This window comes from Stylophora pistillata, chromosome 7 (genome assembly GCF_964205215.1).
Source record: "Stylophora pistillata chromosome 7, jaStyPist1.2, whole genome shotgun sequence".
NCBI lineage: Eukaryota > Metazoa > Cnidaria > Anthozoa > Scleractinia > Pocilloporidae > Stylophora > Stylophora pistillata.
The window spans coordinates 29,628,928-29,651,056 of NC_142525.1; the positions used below are offsets into that span (position 1 = coordinate 29,628,928).

The following is a 22,129-nucleotide window of genomic DNA, read 5'->3' on the forward strand; positions in this document are numbered from 1 at the left end:
TCTGGTAGTCCTTGTCTGTACAAAATAGAGCGAGTCCGTGGAGCGATAAATAGGTTTCGCTGTTCTTTAAGTTTTTCTGCGGATTCTTGAATTTCACACGTTTCAGTTTTGTTTCCTGGAATGACAATTGGTTCAAGGATGTCTTACGACGCCTCTTACGTGAAGGCTAGAAAGAAGTAAGTGGAATTTAATTCATCGAGTACTAGTTAGTCTCGGCAGTGCTATAATGTAATTAAAATCCTCTAGCCTTTGCGTAACATTGCCCAGATTAGATCAAAAGCTTTTATTCCTACGAGCTTACAGGATTATTAGGCATCACTGTTGAAAATACGACATTTCTAAATTTAATTTTTGGCTTGCAAACTTGATTTTACTCACCTTAATCACTATTGCTGTTGTCTTCTATCATTTTACGTCAGATTTTCTGTTTTATTAAAATCCGACAAATTGGGCAAATTTTATATCTGGAAGTTAAGATTCGCTTTTCGATGATCAATTCGTGTAGTTCTTATCAATCAATGAGGCCCTTCGATATTGAATAACTGCATCTGATCTCTGGTAAATGTTGTTGGCAGTTTCTTGTGTTGTAGACCAATTTATTTATATTACTTACTGCATGAAATGTTATCATGGACATTTCGTGTAGCGTGCATGAGAAACTCGATTGTTTGTTACCAAAATTTCTTTAGGTTTTAGTTGGCAATTGAAATGTTATGTATTTTCTCTTAGTTCTTGTTTAAAATGTGTCATCGATTGAAATGAATGTGGAGTGTATTCAATGAACCTAGTCTAAAATCTCATCCTTGGAAGTTTTTATGGCAACAACGATTTTCCGTTGACTGCCAGGAAAAAAAGAAGGAATAAAATGTGATTTGTGACAACAGTCAAGCCAGAATTTAGGAATTATAGAGGTTTCAACTTCAATCTTCCTTTCCTTTGAAGGGTTCACCTACTTTAGAAATAATGCACCCAATCATCTCAAAAATCTCTAACATGGACTGTCAAGCTAATGAGCCACTGAACCATTAACTGATATACTAAAACAGTGGATAGCGTTGAAGGCACGCTCTGATTGGCTAGTCAAACTCCAAATGTCCTTTTCTATTTACCTCTGGGCAACTTGAGAAAAAATGGCATCTTGGTTTGCATCTGTGGCGAAGGAATCACTCAAATTAACGACGTGATGTATATTATCTCACTGTTTTAGTATATACTAAAACAACTATTCAACTCAGTGTCGGTGGTTTACGGTGGATATTTACTTCGCTGCTTTGCGGCTCGGTATCCACCGCTAACCACCTCCACTTTGGTGAATAGTTGTTAATTATACAGTTTTCAAGTGTATCGTCTCCTGCAGGGTTAGGGGCAGGAGACGTTAATTTCCCACACACGAGATTACTGTGTGATGGATTTCCTCCCCTGGGGTGGGATGGGTGGGTAACTGGACCCCCATTGATACCTGTGTTTACTACACTGAAGGGGCTATCCTATATAAATAAAGATGTCTACTCTACTCTTATGGAAAAAGTTTTGAAAACCTTTGAGTACATTTTCCAAATTGAAGGGTTCAGATAAAATCTCCCTTTAATGGTCCTTGCACCTTTTTTTTTTTATTGTCCTCCTTGATAAATAGTTTTTATTGTTCTTTAAATGAAGGGCTGCGAAACAACTTAAAAACAGTAATGCACAGCAGCTGGAAATTGAAACACTGAAAATGGAAGAAAGGATACGTGCATTAAAAGAACAAATGTTTAAAGAAAAAGAGGAAAGAGAGTAAGTTTTGATTGCTTATCATGCATGTAATAGTGTGCCTTTAATCACACTGCCCTGTATTTATCAAAAGGATGATAAACACCCATTATTTTAGAGAAGAAAGTAAGCCTCTATCTTGAGACAAGCACATTTTAAAATAAACAGTTACAAAAATTCGAAGTATAGGATTTGTTCTCATTATTATACCTGGCTGTAAAGTTTGCGGACTATATTTGACTTCAGTACAAAAATGTTTGGCCAACCCTTTAACCCCCAAAGAGTGAGTAGCTTTTAATTTCCCCAAGGTTACAATATCTCCCCAAATCACACATGAAGGTCACAAGAATAAAGAAATGATCATCAACTAATGAAGCTCTTGATTGTTAAACAAATTCTCCTTGTCAGCACCTTAGGAAATGTATAGAGGAAAGAATGGAGAATATACATACTGATGTTAGGGTGTAAGGGGTTATTCCACACAAAAGTCATGCAACTGTGGAATTTGTGTTATATTTGAAATTACTTCAACTAGTCATCTCGAGGGAACTCCATCATTTGAAATTTTTGCTTTTTTGAGATATTTAATTTTCAGGTTTGCCCAATAATTCCCCTTTTAAAACAAAGATTTGGTGAATTCCTTGGAAAGAATACATAAACCACAAGATACACTTCAATATTATTTCATTAAGAACAGGAATGTATAAGTGCTATAAAAGTTATGTCATTGATATTATAAATATTAAAGAAATTCCTTTTTTTGTACAGAAAGCAAGGTGGTATAAGATGGGCATCAGGAAAATCAGGACCACTTAATTGTCATGCGCAAGATGTGCTAAAGAAAAAGAACGCAAAAACTGATAAAGTAGGTTATTGGAATCTCTTAAGAAATTATTCAGGACAAACATTTGGTTAATAGAGGTTCATTTTTGTAGTTGATCCATTTAACACATGGATAAGTATAAATTTTGCTACAATAAGAGCCCAAATATGCCATACAGACAAGTCCCATTTGGAGAGAAACTGTTGTAAAGAGATAGGGATGTAATATAATGTTTTATGTTTAGAAGGGTTGAGAGTTTGAAATAAGACTGAATGGGGATTGTCTCCCTTGAAAAAGTTAGAACTTTTGTAGGGAAATGGCCATTGCAGAGTAGGGCCATTTTTAATTTCCTTTTTTTTAATATTTGTTTGTTGACAGACTCCAAAGAAAATAAAGATTCTTGGGGATGAACCTTTACGTAAGTATGGTCTAAACTTGACTTCCTAGGGCATCTGTTTATCAAAGTCTCAATTATCAACAAAAGCTTTACTACTTTTTTGACTTGCTTATAAATATAGTGTGTTTTTCTCTAAACTTCAGACTCTTACAAGAAGAAAGTAACTCCAAGAGTCCAGCCACAAGACAACCTGGGCATATCAGGGTGTGGTCAGTGTGAAAGGGCAAAGGCAACTTTGGTATGTAACTTTCTTTCTTCTTTAAAATTTCACTCTACCTCTTGGGAAGTGTTGTCTGCTTTTGATAAGTGCCTATTGTAGCAGTGTTTGCTATGACAATATTATTTAATTTGCTGCAATAATTTCCTGGTGAGTTTTCAAGGGCTCTCAAGATTTATGTCACATGATACTTGTTGAAAAATCTATGTGAAAGGGTTTAATTGTTCTGTGTGATTTATTTTGTAGGTCTGCATTGAATGTGAGGAAAAGTATTGTGTTAGCTGCTTTATGTCATTCCATCAAAAGGGGGCTCTCACCAAACACACCACACAATCGATTGAACAGGTACAGTACCATTGTAATAATGATAATGAAGTATTTCTATAGTGCCATATCCATTATTTCATGATGCTTTACTTAACAAATAGTAAACACCACAGCGTACACCATTGAGTTATGGTTGCACACGGGAGGTTGCTGAGCACAAAAGAAGCGCAAGAGTCGCTCGAGGCAATAGCCGAGAGCGACTCTAGCTTCTTGAGTGCTTAGCAAACCTCCTAAGTGCATCCATAACTCAATAGTGTATGCTGTGGTGTTTACCATTTGTTTTATAACATAGCATTGATACATTGTAGCTAAAGAGTTCCCTTTTATTTGACAAATCTTACATGACCAGAAAAAAACAAGCGCGCGCGGAAAAATAGTCTTTGCATTTGCTCACGTCAGCAGCGTACACCCATGGGCAAATGCGCTCTGATTGACCAATCAGAGCGCATGCTTTACTTTGGTTATGTTATAAAACACTTTGGGGGAATTTAGCCACACTGAATTGATTAGTTTACAATTTTTAGAGAAAACTTCTACTGATGCCCCCAATTTCAGAATCAAAATCCAAGCCAGATCACAACACCAGGAGCTGCATTCCCAACTCTTTGCAATAAGTGTGTGGTTTCTTTAATGTCCCCTACTAACCTGTACTGAGGAGATGCAGCAGACAGGGCCAACAATTTTTTCATCCTTATCCGAGAACTAGAATACCTTAGCATTTGTAGAATTCATCCAAGGGCAGTACTTTCACGTCAGTTATTTTTAATTAAGACCCTGAGTGTGGGTGCAGTATGTGGCTTGAACCCTCGACCTCCCATACGGCAGTCCAGCATTCTACAACATCAGCTAACCAATTTTTTTTTGTTTTTCACTGTTGCAAGTTAATTCCATTGATAACATTGTGATGAAATAATTTTTATATGACTTGCGGATGAAAATCAATCAAAGGAATGATCCTGGCAGGTGAACTGCACTTTTAGCAATTGCACAAAGGAACTTTGAAAAGAATTTAATTTCATTGGTAGCTTTGGAACTATTGAGTTTGGTTTTATTTTTATTCCAGTATGAAGCAGAGCTACAAATGGGAAGAGATGGGGGTTATAAAAGACAGGAAATATCACCTTCAATAAGTACTGCAAGGTACACAATTTTGTTATTTTATTGTATAAGTTGGACACATTAAGATATCTGGGTTATTGACCAAGCGCGTGGTCAAGGTGGCTGGATATTGGCTGAGTTCTTTTTTGACGCTTTTATGGACCGAAACAAAGTTGAGGTTTATTGTGCAACGAAAACATTTGGCTTTCTCTTCCGGCTCATGAAATAAACAAGTCATTCTTGGTTCTCATTAAAGCGTAATCTCTTTGCTATTTAATAAATCCTTTATTAACCAAGCTTGCTCGGTCAAGATGGCTAGATATTAGCCTCCTTCTTTTTTTGTGTTTGTATGGACCGCGACCTTGTTTCGGTCCCTACAAACGCAAAAAATAAAAGAAGAAAAACTCGGCCATTATCCTGTCATCTTGACCGAACAAGCTTGGTCAATAACGCACATTTACTGCAGACCGCAAACCACTGTTTCAAGGTTGCCTTTTGCAAACTGCGGTCTAACAATTTCTTTGTCTTTTTTTGGCAGGTTTTCCAGCAGCGATCAGGTCAGATTTTCACAGGTAGGTGGCATTAAATGTTCACAGTTTTAAACCCCAAATTACTCTTATGCCCCATTCAGTCTTGTATAACAAATCTTAAAAACATTGTTTTTCATGAGCCCGTGTCTCTCTCAAGGATTAACACTGCTTCAGTGTCGCTGCAGTAATGGTTTTAAAATATAAATCCAATTAATAGCATGCTGAAAATATTTGTCACCTACGTGGGAACAAGAAAATAGTAGAGTCCGAAGGAGAATTGTTTGACAGACTCTAAAACACCCTGTTCTTGCGTGAAAATGTTTTCCAGACTGTCTTGTTTCTGTTCTGCAGATGAGTGATTCCAGAGGAATGGGCGGGGGAGCATTATTACAAGGCTCGTACAACGAAGAAGAAAGCGCACAATCGTTTGCACAGGCTCTCATGGAATGGAGAAATTCCGGAAAGGAAGAGAAAATGCAAAAGAATCCGACAAATGCGAAAAGTATGTGAATTTTGACTGTATCCTTTCTTTACCTTAGTGTGGGCTGTAGGTGATAAGAAAAGCTGGACAAACTTATCAGCCCCAGGGTTCAGCTTTATGAAACTCAAAATTCGCTTGCTTACTAAAGAAAAGATGTTCAGCGGCAAAAAAGGAAAGTTGCAAATCAGGAATTTGGTCAAAACGAATGACTTCAGAGGGTGTCGTGACGTTGCTCTTCAATTTTTACCAGACCTGGTTTACCCTTTAACTCCCAGAGGTGATTAATATGTAACTTCTCCCTATAATATCCATACCTTATTCAGCAAACGGGTAATGAGAATACTCAAAATGTCAGGCAAAGGTTGTTATCTTGATTGAACACCAAATTCTCGTGACTAATTTAGAGGAAATATGTGGCAGCTAGAGGGGAGAATTGACAATCAGATCATAGAGGTTGAAGGGTTAACTGACATGTTCTGTCCAATCTGCTTCGTTATTTCAGGCAGCTCTTGTGAGACAGGTACTACCCCAGAACCACCTAGGCACCAAGAGGTAAAGGTAAACTTCGGACCAAATAAGTCATTAAGTTATTTTGACCGCATGCTGCTCAAGAAACACCAAGGCGATCAAACTTTTGGTGGTCCACAGGCATCCTTTAATGGAATGAAAAGCAACAGTTCAGAACTGTCATTAAATTCGAACAGTGATAGCAATGAAAGTCCAAAAAGTGAAAACCAGCTGGGAATGAATTACAGAGAAATTTTTCAAAGCCTCGGGGCTTCAGACAAGAAAACCAGCCAGGAAAACTTCCAAATGCCTCCCAGAAGTGTGATTTCTATTGAAGAAGTGAACGACGCCGATTTGAGCGGAGATGAGACTACCGCCTGTATAGTCGAGGAAGAAGACATTCACCCCTACCCACAGAGTAGGCCTTTGTCACACGCCGGTAGGGTCAGTGTTATGTGTATGACCCCCACGGGGAGATTCGAAGTTCATACGGATGCGCTAGTGTTGGAGGATGTATCACCAGTATCCGCTCCCAGTCCCTCCTTAACGCAGGCCACGCCCCGTTCAAAGCAGATCGCGCGTGGTACAAGCTCTCGTCAGGGACTCCACTTAGGAACAAAATCACGACTTAATGGGTCGGTAGGAAGAGTGTGGAGTCCTCAGCCCTATCATGTTGGTTTGTCGGAGTTTTTTCTCGCTGGTGTTCGGGGTGAATCGGCTTCGGGGAGAACGTCTCGCGAAAGGAAGACGATTTTTGACCCAGCATTAGTGAAACCCGAAAAGTTAAGCAAAACTTTGTTATCACAACATGTATGGAAACCACGGGAAAGCGTCTTTTCTAGTAATGATAGTGACACTCCAAATGAACAACAACAACAATTAGAGAAAGATGATGATAACAAAGCTCGCACAGACAGTCCTCGCCCTATCATTCCCCTTTTACGTGCACCAGAGTTGCTGGATACAAGAATTGATAGACCAGATTCGCAGTCATCAACGATAGTTCCACCCACGGCAAATGAGTCCGAATTCACGAATGATGCTAAGATTCACGACTTCGGAATCGTAGATTTCCTAAGAGCCCCGCCATGCTTGCCCAAAGGCTTTGAGGATTACAGTCAGGTACATCGCGTATCCACTGTGTCTCCGCTGACTCTTAGCCCAAACCCTCCGAGTTTTCATTGGTCGGATGATAGCGATGACGACTTTCTTGCACAGGTTTGCTTCCAAGGAAATCAAGATGACCAGAGAGCGGACCAAGACGAGGATGACCGCGCCACCTTGACTGACTTGGCCTGGGAATTGGCCTCGACTACAGGGCGGTTGACGCAGTGTGACTTAGACGACGAGGAAGGGGAGGGTGAGGAGGAATTTGACGAGGACAGTATTGAGAGTAACGACCTTGGATCTGGGTTGAGCTCAAGCGAAGAAGACAATACCGCAGCTGATATTCACAGTGCAAATGTTGACAATGTAAAAAGCAAAGACGATAGTACGCGAGCGGAAGAAGAAGTACATGCCTTGGAGTAAATCTCGAAGGTTTTGGCTATTTTTAGTTTTACCCGTGAAGGAAGTAGATAGATACCAGAACTGATGGTGTGACACACTTCTTTATACTTATCGATCAGCTTTTGAAGGAAAATGAAACTTCGAAGCTTTCGTAACCACCCAAGATTGACTAGGAGTTACGGTTCTGATAAAAGGCGCTTTTCGATTGGGTTCGACCTTCGATTTTTGCACTAAACCTGTACTCTCGTGAAACAAAATTAACCAATCAAATCGTAGGAAACGAACGCTAATAGCAGTAAGGACCATTGCCAGCAAGGGTCACGATGAATTTAGAAGGAATTTGTTGCTCTTTTCCTGTCGTCGTATTGGTCAGTTTACGTAATTGACCCCGCTGACGGAACTTGCTCTGTTAAACAGCAACCAGAATTAAAAGCAACAACACATTTCTTTTGATAGTTAGTTAGGCGACGCGAATTGCTAATCTAGCTGAAACAAAACCACAGTTGCCAGGTATTGCCTTGACAGTCAAACTGAACTCGCTCTGTTAAGCTCTTCAGAGAGTTCCCTATTACCTGTTGAAGTGGCGGAGCAAAAATATGAAAGCGTGGGCAACTCTTGGCAGATTTTAACCCGTTCGATCCCATGATCTCATTCGTAATTCTCCTTACTGTCTGCCATATTATTCTTTTGATACGTATTTGCGCACGATACTCGCAGTAAAGAGCACTATTTAAGCAATAGTGAAAATCATACCTGATAAAATAGGTTGTGTTTGATTTATCATCTTACGGGTTTATGTCGGACTAATTTGATGACCTGCACCCAGTTGGCTTGTTAGCTCAATTGGTAGAGCGCTGCACAAGTATCGCTGAGGTCAGTGGTTCGAATCCCGTACAAGCCTGAATTTTTTCAGGTCTGATTTTCACTATTGCTTAAATAGTGCTCTTTACTGCGAGGATTTAGTTACAAGTTTACAAGTTAAAAGTTCAGTTGGTCTTCCAAAACAATTACTTAACATAAACACCGCCTGCAAATAGCGAGCTAATCTAGGCGGGCGATGTTAAGGACAAACAAACACCAATTACTAATTGAAGGCGTTAAAAAAGTCGTTTTTGAATACATTATTTGTCAAAAGAGGAAAAAAAAGTGATAAAAAGTGAAGACAAATATTATAATTTATGATTGAATTGTAATTAAGATGCCTTTTTTATTTCAGAAATAAGAGTGCTAGTGTCAGCATAACTGTCCAGAGTTTCTAGAGTTTCAAATAGTAATACTTGAATTTAGGATCGCGCACAAATGTGTTTCTATAACCGCAGTTCAGATACAGTGGAACCCCGATACAACGATCCTCGATATAACGATATTCCCGGTACAACGATAAATACGCTTTGTCCCAGCAAAAGTTACAGTAAAATGTATGGGACAGAACCCCGTCTCGATCTAACAGTAACTCGATACAACGATCTAATTCCACTGCTCCCTTGGCATATCATTATATCGAGGTTTCACTGTATATGAATTTCTTATATTCCTGGTGTTTGATTCTTATGATGTTTAGTTCAGAGAATTTGGTATTGGATCAATAATAAATCCGCTTATTGATATTTTTCTTAACTCTCATCACTTGTCTGCTTGATGTTGTATTGATATGGTAAGGAGAAATTCTGACTTGATCACTCGTGGGAGTCAGAGGGTGAAACAGTCTTTTGATAAGAGTAAAATGTTTTTTACAAGTATTACATTGACCTTTTTATGTCAGGAGTCGCTGGGAAAAGAAAAAACAATGGTTTAGCTTATATGTTAGCTTGCGTTGTAGTATTTATTTAGTGTCCTCTTTTAGTGTACAGTTGAGTTAATTGTGTTAAAAAAAAAGATGAAATGCTTAACAATTGCAGTCACGTACTTGCTTTACTTTTGTAATATCTACTTATCAATTGAAGGGGGAAACCGCGTCATCGTGCACGGCTCCGGCGTTTTTCAATGTTTTTCAATAAAAGAGAGCGCGAGACAGAACTTGTCATATGAAAAATGGAATAACTACAACACAGATGACCTCTCCATCTACCAGACGACATTTCGAAACCTCAATACCTCCGTAATGATACGCTCATCATCACTTTTAAAATAGCAATCAGGCTAGTGTTTCTCTAATCTATTCTTTCTTAGGTTTGCTTTCAGTCAGTTTGCAACACAAACGACAACAGAATCTACACGTAAACCAAAGCACCACGAAAACTAATGTTATTATGGTAACAAGAAATGCTACGACGTCGAGTAAGTGGTGTTGGTACCATGGCATGTTAAACACTTGGGCTCTGAGGTGCTGGGCTCCTCCATGTCTGATTACGTACTCCAGCCAGTCACCGGTTTCTTCTAAAGGTGTTCGTCGACGATCCTTCAATAGGCTAGAGATGTGTAACACTTTCGTTTTAAATCTGAGGAAGGGAAGGCAAGGCAAATAATCAGTCACATTTTACTCAAACGTACCATAACGAATTATTTAAAGAACGCTGTGGGGATCTGCCGATACTTCGATCATTCTCGTGACGGGGGTCTCTTCCATACGTGACATCGTAAGAGCGGCTGCGAAGGAGACCATCCTGTTTGTCAAGTGAACAAAAATTCTCGCATTCATTTGAGCTGGTTAGGTCATTTGAGGCCATGGCAGCCGTAACATCGCTATTTCCCTGTAAGGCGTTCTTACCTGGGTTCACCAATGACGCGTTGAATTGTGTCGAAAAGATCCTGAGCGTTACAGCCTTTAGGATCCACAGCTAAACCAATACCCAAGGTTTCTGCCTTTCTAGCATTAAAATGTTGGTCTGCAAATTGAGGAAAAGCCACCAAAGGAACTCCGTGGTATGCCGACTCATAAAGGCTATCGTGTCCCACATGGGAGACAAAAGCTCTGATATCGTTGTGAGCCAAGAGATCATTTTGAGGTAACCACTCCACTACTTTGATGTTAGATCCCAAGAAGGATGGAATGTAACCTGTGAGAGCAGACACGAGGTTATAGAAATATAACGGGATGGTTTTTCAATAGAGTTACAAGAATGGACAAGCACAATTTTCGTGATCTTGACGGTAAGAACATTCTCGTTGGTAAAATTTTGAAAATAGCAAGATTCGGGGTTAAGTGTACATTTGACCGAAAGTGATTAAAACGGGGTCTATAATTGCTCAGCGGCATACCCCAAATTGACCTACCCCCATTCAAGGCTTTTGTAAGTCGTTCCAATCTTCCCATTCTTATTAACCATTTCTCCGTTCTTCGTTGATTGATTTGCAATGATACCACTTCAGTGTGATGTGTTGTGGGCGTGTTTGTGTGTCTTTGTGCGTGTCTATTACCGTAGTAATAGTTTTCTATTTCCTTCAAGCTGAGGAAAGATTAGGAAATCCCAAAGTCACGACCTAATGTAACTCATTGACTTTACAATGTTAATAAGTATAGTAAGGAATTTCTATCTGTACTAAAACAAAATTGTGTCATTTAATTAAATGAATTATTTTAAAGTACACGTCTAAAGCAAAATAGCGAGACATATACTATTGATACCTTTAAGTCTCCACACAACTCGCTGTTTCAGCTTTCCAAATGCTGTCGCTAACATGTCCACAACTGTTCTTGGAAGAATCGAGGCCAAGTTTGATCCAAAGGAAACAATGATGAAACCATTCCCTCCTGAATTATTCACGAATTCTTCAAGATCGGGGGGGAGTGGTTTGCCTTCTTTGACATTCAGTGGTCCAACCATTATATTCCCTTTTTAAAAGTAACATAGACGAAGATGAAACATTTAAGAATGCATTTTGTTCAACAAAAGAGACTAGGTTAAGAGGTGAAAAATTTTGAAGGCTCCTCCCCTTTTTTTCCTCCTTTTCCTCTTAATTTTTCCTTTCCTTTCCCCACGTTTTTTTCTTCTCATCTTGGTTTCACATTCACAGCTTGTTTTGGAATATCACGCAACGCTCCCCCTGACACCTCGAAGAAAGGAGACCATTACTCACCCCGTTCCTTTTCTGTGATACACATGCCTCATAAATCGAGAGTGTAGCGAGGAGGGGGGGGGGGGACTAGATTGCCTGTGCTCTCCCCCCCCCCCCCCTCTGTAAGAAGAGTCTTTTAAGTCACCAACAGACAAACTTCACAAATCAAGTGGCGAGGAAGAGTGAAAGCATCAACGCAGAATCTATGCCGCATGTAGCACTCATTGCTCGTTCGAAAAAAAAATGTCACCTTCAGTAAAACAAGGGTGGGTGTCGAAATGAGGGTTAATCAGGTATCCTGGGTGGGACACGTTTGACCTTCTCCTCCTCTTAGAAAAAACCCCAGCTACGTTTCCAATGGGAAAAAATTTTTTTTTCCTGGCTTACAAAGAGTACCATCCGGCATAATGATGTTAGGGAAAAACTACCTGGCAAAAGAGGCTGGGCATACTCTATTGCAAAGTCTGCTCTGATTAAAACTAGTTCCGCGCCATCAACAGTCTCCTGGTAGCTTCTTTCAGTTGTGATGTTGTATTTCAGTTTCAAGGCATCCATTGGCCTTGCAAAGAGAATGTCTTTGAACAAGCGTAGTCCGATGTATGCGACTACATTGGCAACTCGTTGCAAAAATGTCATTTTGTCCGTGAATCCCGGAAGCACCATCATTGGGATATAGGAAAGTGGTGTGGGTATCATATGGTCGAAAGGGTTATTGGGAGTAACCAACATTTGTACTCTTGGAATACCAAGGCGATCACCGATAAGGGCACCACATACTCCAAGTACATCATACACAAGAAGATCAAAGCCTTTTAGTTCCTCCATAATCTTTGTATCGTTTAAAACACTATCACACACGGCAGGTAGCACTTCCATCATTTTGGACAGCAGCTGAAACTTGTTACCTTCTAATTCTAACCTCAGCAATTCAATTTCCATGAAACCGGGCTTATATGGTACTTGGAAAATCTTGTGTTGTACTCGGTCACTGAGCTTAACTTTCTCAGTTGACGGAATGACCATAGTTACCTGACAAGAAACAGTCATTTTCCTGGAAAAGAGGTTCTCTGATCCCGAAGATAAATAAACATTACTCTAGTTCTCTTATAACATTTCAAAGTAAAGAGTCTAGCGAAATAGAAAAGGTATGGCGATTGATTTATCCATATAACAAGAAAGAATAACGAAGACCGAACGAAGTTGTGAAAAGACTGGCGTTGGGTCGCTCCCTGAGTCCCTAGTATCTTGATATGGGTTTCACCCCCAGTTTTCCCAATTCTGACCCTAAACTTAATCCGGTTTAAGGCCATGATAGTAAAAATCCGTCTTAAATACATGCGTCTGCTGCGTACAAAGGGAATCACCGCCCACGAGGACAACACACACCCAACTACCAAAATTTAAGAGCTAAATCTTCGTAAAATCCGTCGTTGTAACGCATGTTGTAGTGGTCTCGGTCTCTTCACATCCAGTTCGTCGTAAAATACAGTTAACACCCGAAAATAAGAACCTTATTTTTTGGCAGTCTGGCAAAAAAGGATTTTGTTTAAAGGGGTAGTTGTTGGTAATTTTGGCAAAACAGGTTCTTAATTAGGTTTTTAATTGCTAAGAGGGGGGTACAGTTGTCATTGTTTTGCATATATATCATAAGAATATTAAATAAGTTCAAAACGGGCTAAAATTATATATAATACTGTATAACTGTAACTTTCAACTACTGCAACAAGTAACTAACACTAAATGGTGCTATTTCTATAGAATTAGCTATATATCATATATAGTTAGAATGAATATGTGAAGTTCATATATTTTGAACTGCGGTATTAAATACGTATGATGCACGATCCTTCGCAGTAGATAGCGCTGTTTATGCAATAGCGAAAATCAGACCTGAAAAAAATCCGGCCTGTACGGGATTCCAACCACTGACCTCTGCGATACTAGTGCAGCGCTCTACCAATTGAGCTAACTAGCCAACTGGGAGCAGGCCGTTAAGTTGATTCGTAATAAACCCGTGATGATAAATCAGATACAATGAATATATGAAGTTCATAAATTTTGAAAATATATATGAAAAATCAGACCTGCGAAGGATCGTGCATCATACGTATCATATATAGTGTTTGCACCATTGTATCATATTGGGCACTTTGTGTAAATTATCTTCTATTTCTTTTACACACACCATTAAATTGTGTCAGTGACTTGTGGTTTCTTTATCCTGTAATTTAGCTGTAACCCATATTATAAGAACCTGCTTGATCATGTTTGCTAAACAGGTTCTTATTTAAAGAGGTATTAAAATGGCAAATTCCTGCCAAGAGGCTCTTAATCCACTAGGTTCTTATTTTCGGGTGTTTACTGTATTGCGCAAATCAGGGTTTGCTTGACACTTAAATAAATACACAACCAATCTCTATTTGCATAACATAGACGTCATGGGATAAGTTTTATTTTTTTGAATTAATGACTTTGAGAGCGCATTGATTCATTTCACCTCTGCTCAGTTGCATAGAACAAACTGACTGAAGGACTTTTGGATCCTACGAACTAGCAACTAAGTTTCTTGTGGCTCACGAGGCAGACGAGTAGCTTCTATGTCTCACTGTAGGTCGAGATGAATCACGCGAACGTCTTCACGATAAAGGCAATCTTTGATGTTGAGCCAGCTGAGGACGTGTCGGTTTTTTAGCATTTATTCATCACTAGCTTAACAAATTTCAGACGAGAGAATATATGTAACCCCTTGAAAGAAGGGTTCGGTTTGTTAACCCAGCACCATGACCGCGCACAGACTCTGCTAATTTGACATTGACCAAAATTGTCTTACCTCGTGTCCTCGAGAGGCCATTTCTTCCAGAATACCCCTTAAGTTCATGTACTGTGATTTTCCTATCGTGCAAAAGGCAGCAATCCTTGCTGAAAAAGCCGAATTTACTGTCAATGACAGCAAAAGCAATACTAACAACGCCATCTTAGAGCTGGAACTGTGCAATGCTTTAATTGCTGCGTCAGTCGGATTATTTTATGAGGTGGTCACGCAATCTCTCAGCACCAGATCTCAAGAATGATGATGCAATAATAGCATCAAACAATGTCAATCCCATAACATCCCTGTTCCACAATCCATGGACTCCAAGTGTTCCCGTCCCTGTAAGATTTCTCTCCCAAAAGAAAAACTTTTGTAGTTTAACGAGGGAGGGGTAGGGGAGCGTCTAGAAGGCGGTGAAATCAACCGTGTAATGCCATATCGAAGGCGTTTGCCGAGGGTAAGAGTAAACAGTAATTTTGGTCAGCGGGGAAATTATGAAACCCGCGAATATTGCGAAATCCCGCGAAAGGATGACATTTAAAAACTGAAGACAGTTTTTGACTAAGGCACTAGAATGCGTAATCATAGCGACGACTCAATGAATTTGAATATATGAAAATCATATAAGTGTACTGCGGTTTCATGAAAGGTATAAAAATTGATAGTGGAGAATATTTTTCCCAGTGTGGGACCAGCATTCATGTAACAATTTAGCGTTGACAAGTTTTTCGTGTTACGTAAGTAAAAAATTCGATTCAACGCTGCAAGGAGAATCTCTCTAAAACTTTACTCGATAAGAGTCAAGTTACCGTCAAAAATTCAGACGTCACTGTTAGGTTTATTGGCGCATTGATAAACTGGTAAATAGCTCAAACATACTGAAAAAAAATTTTATTAGTTTTTGTTTATCTTTATCCTTTGTTCAGTACGATCTTACACATTTCGGGTTTGAAACTTTTGTGGAGAACAAGTGTTACACCTTACATGACATATTTTAAATTTAACCGTTGCACTATAAACTTGTGTGTTCGACCCTTGACGAACGCCTTCGATGTAGCGTCACCCAAATCAACCGCCCCCAAAATTCGTCCCAACAGTCCAGACAACAGAGTAAATAAAATAAATATGAACTTTATTCATCTGACTTTCGATTAAAAGGAATTGGAGAATTAAAGGTTACAATCTCTAGTAATCGTGGGATATTACAGTTTTACTATTGTTTGGCAATCTAGCTTTCCAAAAGCGATTGGGTTCTAGCTAGCCTCGTTTTCATGTTGAGCGGGAGATTCCCGGAAAAGCACCAACCTTTTTCCAAGAAAAAACGAAAGCACTTACGCCAGTAATTCTACCTTGTATCGAGACCTCTGTGATTCTCTTTCGGTAATTTACTCAAGGAGTGTGATTTCTAGTGAACACGTCAACGACGCCAATTTGAGCGGAGATGAGGTAGTCGTAGAAAGAAGACATTCACCACTACCCGCAGAGTAGGCTTTTGTCACTCACCGGTAAGGTCAGCGTTATGTGTATGACCCCCGCGGGGAGGTTTAAAGCTAATATGGACGGGTTAGTGCTGGACTGATTAGCCATCAGTATCCGCCCACAGCCCCTCCTTGAGGCATGCCACTCCCCGTTCAAAGCAAACCGCGCGTGGTATAAGCTCTCGTTAGGGACTCCACATGGGAACGAAATCAGAACTTGATGGGTTAGTAGGGAGAGTGTGGAGTCCTCAGCCCCATCACATTGTTTTTTAGGAGTTCTTTCTCGCTGGTGTCCGGGGGTAAATCGGTGTCGGGGAGAACATACAGTTAAGTTAACTGTGTTTAAAAAAGAAGATGAAATGCCTAATAATTACAGTCACGTACTTGCTTTGCTTTTGTAATTGTTTCGTTTAGTAAATAGGCGTTGCCTATGATGACAGATATAATTTAATTAATACAACTCATGATTGACATTAATTCCTCACAATGATTTAAAAGGTTAGCTTCTCGTGATTTAAACCAGTTTTTAAGAGAGAGAAGTCGATTTTTGTATCTGTTCGCTTACCCGAATCCGCTAACCTGATCGATCGAAGTGAGAAACCTGTTTCTACGACCCGCCACATAAGTAAGTTTCCAGTCACGTTTTCTTGAATTTTTCCTCGAAATTAAGACTAAATTTGCGTTTTCTGATTTCGAATTACAAATGTATTTCTCTTAGATCGAATAATCATTAAAGTTTGGATAATATTATACGGTTTGTGGTGGTCGTCTGAGGTGACCAGTTCTACTTATTAATTGAAAGGGGAAACTGCGTCAACGTGAACGGCTCCGGCGTTTTTCAATGTTTTTCAATGAAAGAGCGCGCGAGACAGAACTTGCCATATGGAAAATGGAATAACTGCTACAAAAATGATGTTTCCATCTAACAGACTACATTTCGAAACCTCAATGTCTCCGTAATGATACGCTCATCATCACTTTTGAAATAGCAATCAGGCCCCCAGGGCAATCAGGCTAGTGTTTCTTTGATCTATTCTTTCTTAGCTTTGCTTTCAGTCAGTTTGCAACACAAACGACAACAGCATCTACACGTAAACCAAAGCACCACGAAAACTAATGTTATTATGGTAACAAGAAATGCTACGACGTCGAGTAAGTGGTGTTGGTACCATGGCATGTTAAACACTTGGGCTCTGAGGTGCTGTGCCCCTTTGTGTCTAATTACATACTCCAGCCAATCACCGGTTTCTTTTAAAGGTGTTTGTCGACGATCCTTTAACAGGCTAGAGATGTGTAGCACTTTGGTTTTAAATCTGAGGAAGGAAAGGAAAATCATCACATTTTACTGAAACGTTCTATAACGAACTATTCAAAGAACACCGAGGAGATTTGCTGATACTTCCATCATTACCGTGACAGTGGTCTCCTTAGATCTCCCCCTTTGCCGCTCGTAACAAGGTCACGCAACATTGCGTGACATTATAGCACCGGCTGCGAAGAGCACTACGTGACTGTTGCAACATTGCTGTAGATCGGTCTTACCTGGGCTCACTAATAACGCGTTGAATTGTGTCGAAAAGATCCTGAGCGTTACAGCCTTTAGGATCCACAGCCAAACCAATACCCAAATTTTCTGCATGTTTGGCATTATAGTGTTGGTCTGCAAATTGAGGAAAAGCCACCAAAGGAACTCCGTGGTATGCCGACTCATAAAGGCTGTTGTGTCCAACATGTGAGACAAAAGCTTTAATATTCTTGTGAGCCAAGAGATCATTCTGAGGTAACCACTCCACTACTTTGATGTTAGATCCCAAGAAGGATGGAATGTAACCTGAGAGAGCAGAAACGAGCTTAGAGAAAACACAAGGAATGAAACTGTATCAACAATCCACAATGACAAAGGAGGACAAATAAGTATTTGGATGTTTTTCTTTAGAGGAAAGCTTTGCATGTACGCCTCCCTCGTTCATCAACAAACATTTCTTTCAAGCGAAAGGCTTATGCCTCTCAAAGGGGCTACATTCGATTTTCCAAAGTTGTTATTTGCATTTCGTCCCAATTTTCCCATCAGGCTACAGTCGCGCCAACTGCACGATGTAGTCCGGATAATCGTGGGTCCGGATAATCGAGAATATGCCGGAATATTAATGAGGAACAAAAACTGATTAAATTAAGAAAGCGACATTTAATCCTGAAACAAAACATTGACAAATCGTTTTGAAAAGACATGGTCTACGTCTTCACTGTCCTACGAGAACACCTCTACACGTGTGTATTAATAATTAGAATTAATGAAAAAATGTTTCTACATAGACCTACTATGTGGAAGTACGTCAGTTTGTCTTAAAGAAGAACATCGCCTTTACTTCCCTTTTCAATGCTATAGCTTTCAAAAGAATAGGGCTACGGATCTGGATCATGACTAATGAATATTCATGAAAAAAACATTGGGACCACAGAAAAAGTCCGGATAATCGAGGTTCGACTGTATTCAATTTCCATGGATACTATTACAGGGTGCGTGAGATTGCGCACGTGCGTGTGTGTTTGAGTCATCTTTCTGCGTGATAATTTTCTGTTCTCACCAAGCTGAGGAAAGGAAATTAGGAAGTTGCAAAGTCATGACCTAGTGTAAGTCATTGTTCTTCATTTTGGTATAGTAAGGAATTTCTATCTGTACGAAAACAAAATTGTGTCATTTAGGTAAAAGAATTATTTTAAAGTAAACGTCTAAATGAAAATGTGAGACGTATACTCTTGATACCTTTAAGTCTCCACACAACTCGCTGTTTCAGCTTTCCAAATGCTGTCGCTAACATGTCCACAACTGTTCTTGGAAGAATCGAGGCCAAGTTTGATCCAAAGGAAACAATAATAAAACCATCCCCTCCCGCATTAGTGACGAAGTCTTCTAGATCAGGGGGGAGTGGTTTACCTTCCTTAACACTCAATGGTCCAACCATTATATTCCCTTTTGAAAGTAACACGGAAAAAGATGAAACATTTAGAAATACATTTTATTTAACAACCATGTCTAAATTAAGAGATGAAAATGTTTAAGCTCTTGAGATAATCAGTTCGGGGTCGACAAAACGCAAACTTTATAATTCAGGAGGCCAGAAAGGTTGAAGCAGAAGAGCCTACACGGTGTGAACCTCCCTGCCTTAAAAAAATCCCAGCTACGACCCGACTAGTATAACATTTTGCCCCATGCTTAGACTGAGTAACATTAAGTAAATGAGTCTAAGGAAACCTCACCTGGCAAAAGAGGCTGGGCGTACTCTATTGCAAAATCTGCTCTGATTAAAACAAGTTCCGTGCCATCAACAGTCTCCTGGTAGCTTCTTTCAGTTGTGATGTTGTATCTCAGTTTCAAGGCAGCCATTGGCCTTGCAAAGATAATGTCTTTGAGCAAGCGCATTCCAATGTATGCGACTACATTGGCAACTCGTTGCAAAAATGTCATTTTGTCCGTGAATCCGGCGGGAAGTATCATTATTGGGATATAGGAAAGTGGTGTGGGTACCATATGGTCCAAAGGGTTATTGGGCTTAGGCACCACTTGTATCCTTGGAATACCAAGGCGATCACCAATAAGGGCACCACATACTCCAAGGAAATCGTACAGAAGAAGATCAAAGCCTTTTAGTTCCTCCATAATCTTTGTATCGTTTAAAACACTATCACACATGGTAGGTAGCACTTGCATCAATTTGGACAGCAGCTGAAACTTGTTACCTTCTAATTCTAACCTCAGCAATTCATTTTCCAGAAAACCGGGCTTATATGGTACTTGGAAAATCTTGTGTTGCACTCTGTTACTGAGCTGAACTTTCAGAGTTGACGGAATGACCATAATTACCTAGAAAGAAACAGTCATTTTTCTGGAAAAGAGGTTCTCTGATCCCGAAGATAAATAATTGTTACTCTAGATATCTTATGGCATTGCAAGGTAACGCGTCTAGCGAAACAAAAAAGCTAGGTATGGCGATTGATTTTTCCATATAACGAAAAAAATAACAAAGACCGAACGAAATTGTGAAAAGACTGGCGATGGGTCGCTCCCTGAGTACCTAGTGTCTTGATATGGGTTTCACCCGCAGTTTTCCCAATTCTGACCCTAAACTTCATACGATTTAAGGCCACGATAGTCAAAATCCTTCTTAAATACATGCGTCTGCTGCGTACAAAGGGTATCACCGCCCACGAGGAAGATACGCACCCAACTAACAAAATTTAAAGAGTAAATTTTCGTAAAATCGGTCGTTGTTACGCACGCAGTAGTGGTCTCTGTCCCTTCACATTCAGTTCGTTGTAAGATATTGCGCAAATCAGGGCTTTCTTGACCCTTAAATAAACACACAACCAATCTCTATTTGCACAACATAGACGTGACGGGATAAGTTTTATTCTTTTGAATTAATGACTTTGAGAGCGCATTGATTCATTTCACCTCTGCTCAGTTGCATAGAACAAACTGACTGAAGGATTTTTGGATCCTACGAACTAGCAACTAAGTTTCGTGTGGTTCACGAGGCAGACGAGTAGCTTCTATGTCTCACTATAGGTCGAGATGAATCACGCGAACGTCTTCACGATAAAGGCAATCTTTGATGTTGAGCCAGCTGAGGACGTGTCGGTTTTTTAGCATTTATTCATCACTAGCTTAACAAATTTCAGAAGAGAGAATATATGTAACCACTTGAAAGAAGGTTTCGGTTTATTAACCCACCTTGACCGCGCGCAGACTATACTAATTTGACATTGACCAAAATTGTCTTACCTCATGTCCTCGAGAGGCCATTTCTTCCAGAACACCCCTTAAGTTCATGTACTGGGATTTTCCTATCGTGCAAAAGGCAGCAATCCTTGCTGAAAAAGCCGAATTTACTGTCAATGACAACAAAAGCAATGCTAACAACGCCATCTTGGAGCTGGAACTGTTCAATGCTTTATTTGCTACGTCAGTCGGATTATTTTCTGAGGTGGTCACGCAATCTCTCTGCACCAGATCTTATGAGTAATGATGCCATAATAGCATCAAACAATATCAATCCCAGAAATATTTTTAGCGATAACATCCCTGTTCCACAGTCCATGGACTCCGAGGGTTGAAGTGTTCTCGTCCCTGTAAGATTTCTATACCGAAAAAAAAAGAGCACTTGCTCAAACCTTTGTATTTTGACGAGGGAGGGGTAGGGATAGGGGAGCGTCTAGAAGACGGTGAAATCAACAGCCCTCAAAACCCCTCCCAACACTCGAGACAACATAGTAAACAAAAGAAATATGAACATTATTCATCTGACTTTCGATTAAACGGAATTGGAGAATTAAAAAACGAAAGCACTTACGCCACTAATTTTATCTAGTATCAAGAGCTCTGTGATTCTCTTTCGGTAATTTACTCAAGGAGTGTGATTTCCATTGAAGACGTCAACGACGCTGATTTGAGCGGAGATGAGGTATTCGTAGAAAGAAGGCATTCACCTCTACCCGCAGACTAGGCCTTTGCCACACACCGGTAAGGTCAGAGTTATGTGTATGACCCTCGCAAGGAGGTTTGAACCTAATACCGACGGGCTAGTGCTGGAGCATTAGCCATCAGTATCCGACCACAGCCCCTCCTTGAGGCAGGCCACGCCCCATTCAAAGTAAACCGCGCGTGGTACAAACTCTCGTCAGGGCCCCCACATCGGAACAAAATCACAACTTGATGGGTTGGTAGGGAGAAAGTGGAGTCCTCAGCCCCATCACGTTGTTTTTTTAGGAGTTTTTTCTCGCTGGTGTCCGGGGTAAATCGGTATCGGGGAGAACATACAGTTAAGTTAACTGTGTTAAAAAAAAAAAGAGATGAAATGCTTAACAATTGCAGTCACGTATTTCCTTTGCTTTTGTAATATCTACTTATTAAGAGAAGGGAGAAACTGCGTTAACTTGAACGGCTCCGGCGTTTTTCAATGTTTTTCTATGAAAGAGCGCGCGAGACAGAACTTGTCATATGAAAAATGGAATAACTGCTACAAAAATGATGTTTCCATCTAACAGACGACATTTCGAAACCTCAATGTCTCCGTAATGATATGTTCATCATCACTTTTGAAAGAGCAATCAGGCTAGTGTTTCTGTAATCTATTCTTTCTTAGCTTTGCTTTCAGTCAGTTTGCAACACAAACGACAACAGCATCTACACGTAAACCAAAGCACC

The 22,129-nt window shown here is 39.9% G+C and overlaps 3 protein-coding genes across 3 annotated transcripts; 1 reads left to right on the plus strand and 2 right to left on the minus strand.

Moving 5' to 3' along the window:
• Positions 1-9: 9 nt before the first annotated feature.
• On the plus strand, positions 10-9,261 carry LOC111320774 (uncharacterized). Its single transcript, XM_088728047.1, has 10 exons — positions 10-176; positions 1,657-1,773; positions 2,518-2,614; positions 2,951-2,990; positions 3,113-3,207; positions 3,433-3,531; positions 4,577-4,653; positions 5,150-5,183; positions 5,493-5,643; positions 6,125-9,261. Exons 1-10 carry the CDS (start codon positions 121-123, stop codon positions 7,657-7,659), a joined length of 2,301 nt encoding a protein of 766 aa, XP_088584173.1. The 5' UTR covers positions 10-120; the 3' UTR covers positions 7,660-9,261.
• Positions 8,791-14,877, minus strand: LOC111320747 (UDP-glucuronosyltransferase 2A2). Its single transcript, XM_022923435.2, has 5 exons — positions 14,465-14,877; positions 12,063-12,663; positions 11,204-11,410; positions 10,346-10,634; positions 8,791-10,076 (listed from the first exon to the last, which is right to left on the minus strand). Exons 1-5 carry the CDS (start codon positions 14,606-14,608, stop codon positions 9,794-9,796), a joined length of 1,524 nt encoding a protein of 507 aa, XP_022779170.2. The 5' UTR covers positions 14,609-14,877; the 3' UTR covers positions 8,791-9,793.
• A 684-nt stretch (positions 14,878-15,561) lies between these two features.
• Positions 15,562-20,894, minus strand: LOC111320685 (UDP-glucuronosyltransferase 2A2-like). The gene is made up of 5 exons (XM_022923348.2): positions 20,708-20,894; positions 19,183-19,786; positions 18,689-18,895; positions 17,467-17,755; positions 15,562-17,237 (listed from the first exon to the last, which is right to left on the minus strand). Exons 1-5 carry the CDS (start codon positions 20,849-20,851, stop codon positions 16,955-16,957), a joined length of 1,527 nt encoding a protein of 508 aa, XP_022779083.2. The 5' UTR covers positions 20,852-20,894; the 3' UTR covers positions 15,562-16,954.
• Between the last annotated feature and the right edge of the window lie 1,235 nt (positions 20,895-22,129).

Bases quoted from the DNA above. Each gene is read 5' to 3' on its own strand.
- LOC111320774 (XM_088728047.1), top strand. From the start codon at position 121: ATGACAATTGGTTCAAGGATGTCTTACGACGCCTCTTACGTGAAGGCT. The intron at 2,615-2,950 runs GTAGGTTATTGG...GTTTGTTGACAG, and splicing joins AGAACGCAAAAACTGATAAA to ACTCCAAAGAAAATAAAGAT. The intron at 3,532-4,576 runs GTACAGTACCAT...TTTTTATTCCAG, and splicing joins CCACACAATCGATTGAACAG to TATGAAGCAGAGCTACAAAT.
- LOC111320747 (XM_022923435.2), bottom strand. From the start codon at position 14,608: ATGGCGTTGTTAGTATTGCTTTTGCTGTCATTGACAGTAAATTCGGCT. The intron at 12,664-14,464 runs GTAAGACAATTT...GTTTCTTGTCAG, and splicing joins TGGCCTCTCGAGGACACGAG to GTAACTATGGTCATTCCGTC. The intron at 10,635-11,203 runs GTATCAATAGTA...CTGCTCTCACAG, and splicing joins AGTTGTGTGGAGACTTAAAG to GTTACATTCCATCCTTCTTG.
- LOC111320685 (XM_022923348.2), bottom strand. From the start codon at position 20,851: ATGGCGTTGTTAGCATTGCTTTTGTTGTCATTGACAGTAAATTCGGCT. The intron at 18,896-19,182 runs GTGAGGTTTCCT...TACTTTCAAAAG, and splicing joins CGCCCAGCCTCTTTTGCCAG to GGAATATAATGGTTGGACCA. The intron at 17,238-17,466 runs GTAAGACCGATC...TTCCTTCCTCAG, and splicing joins CGCGTTATTAGTGAGCCCAG to ATTTAAAACCAAAGTGCTAC.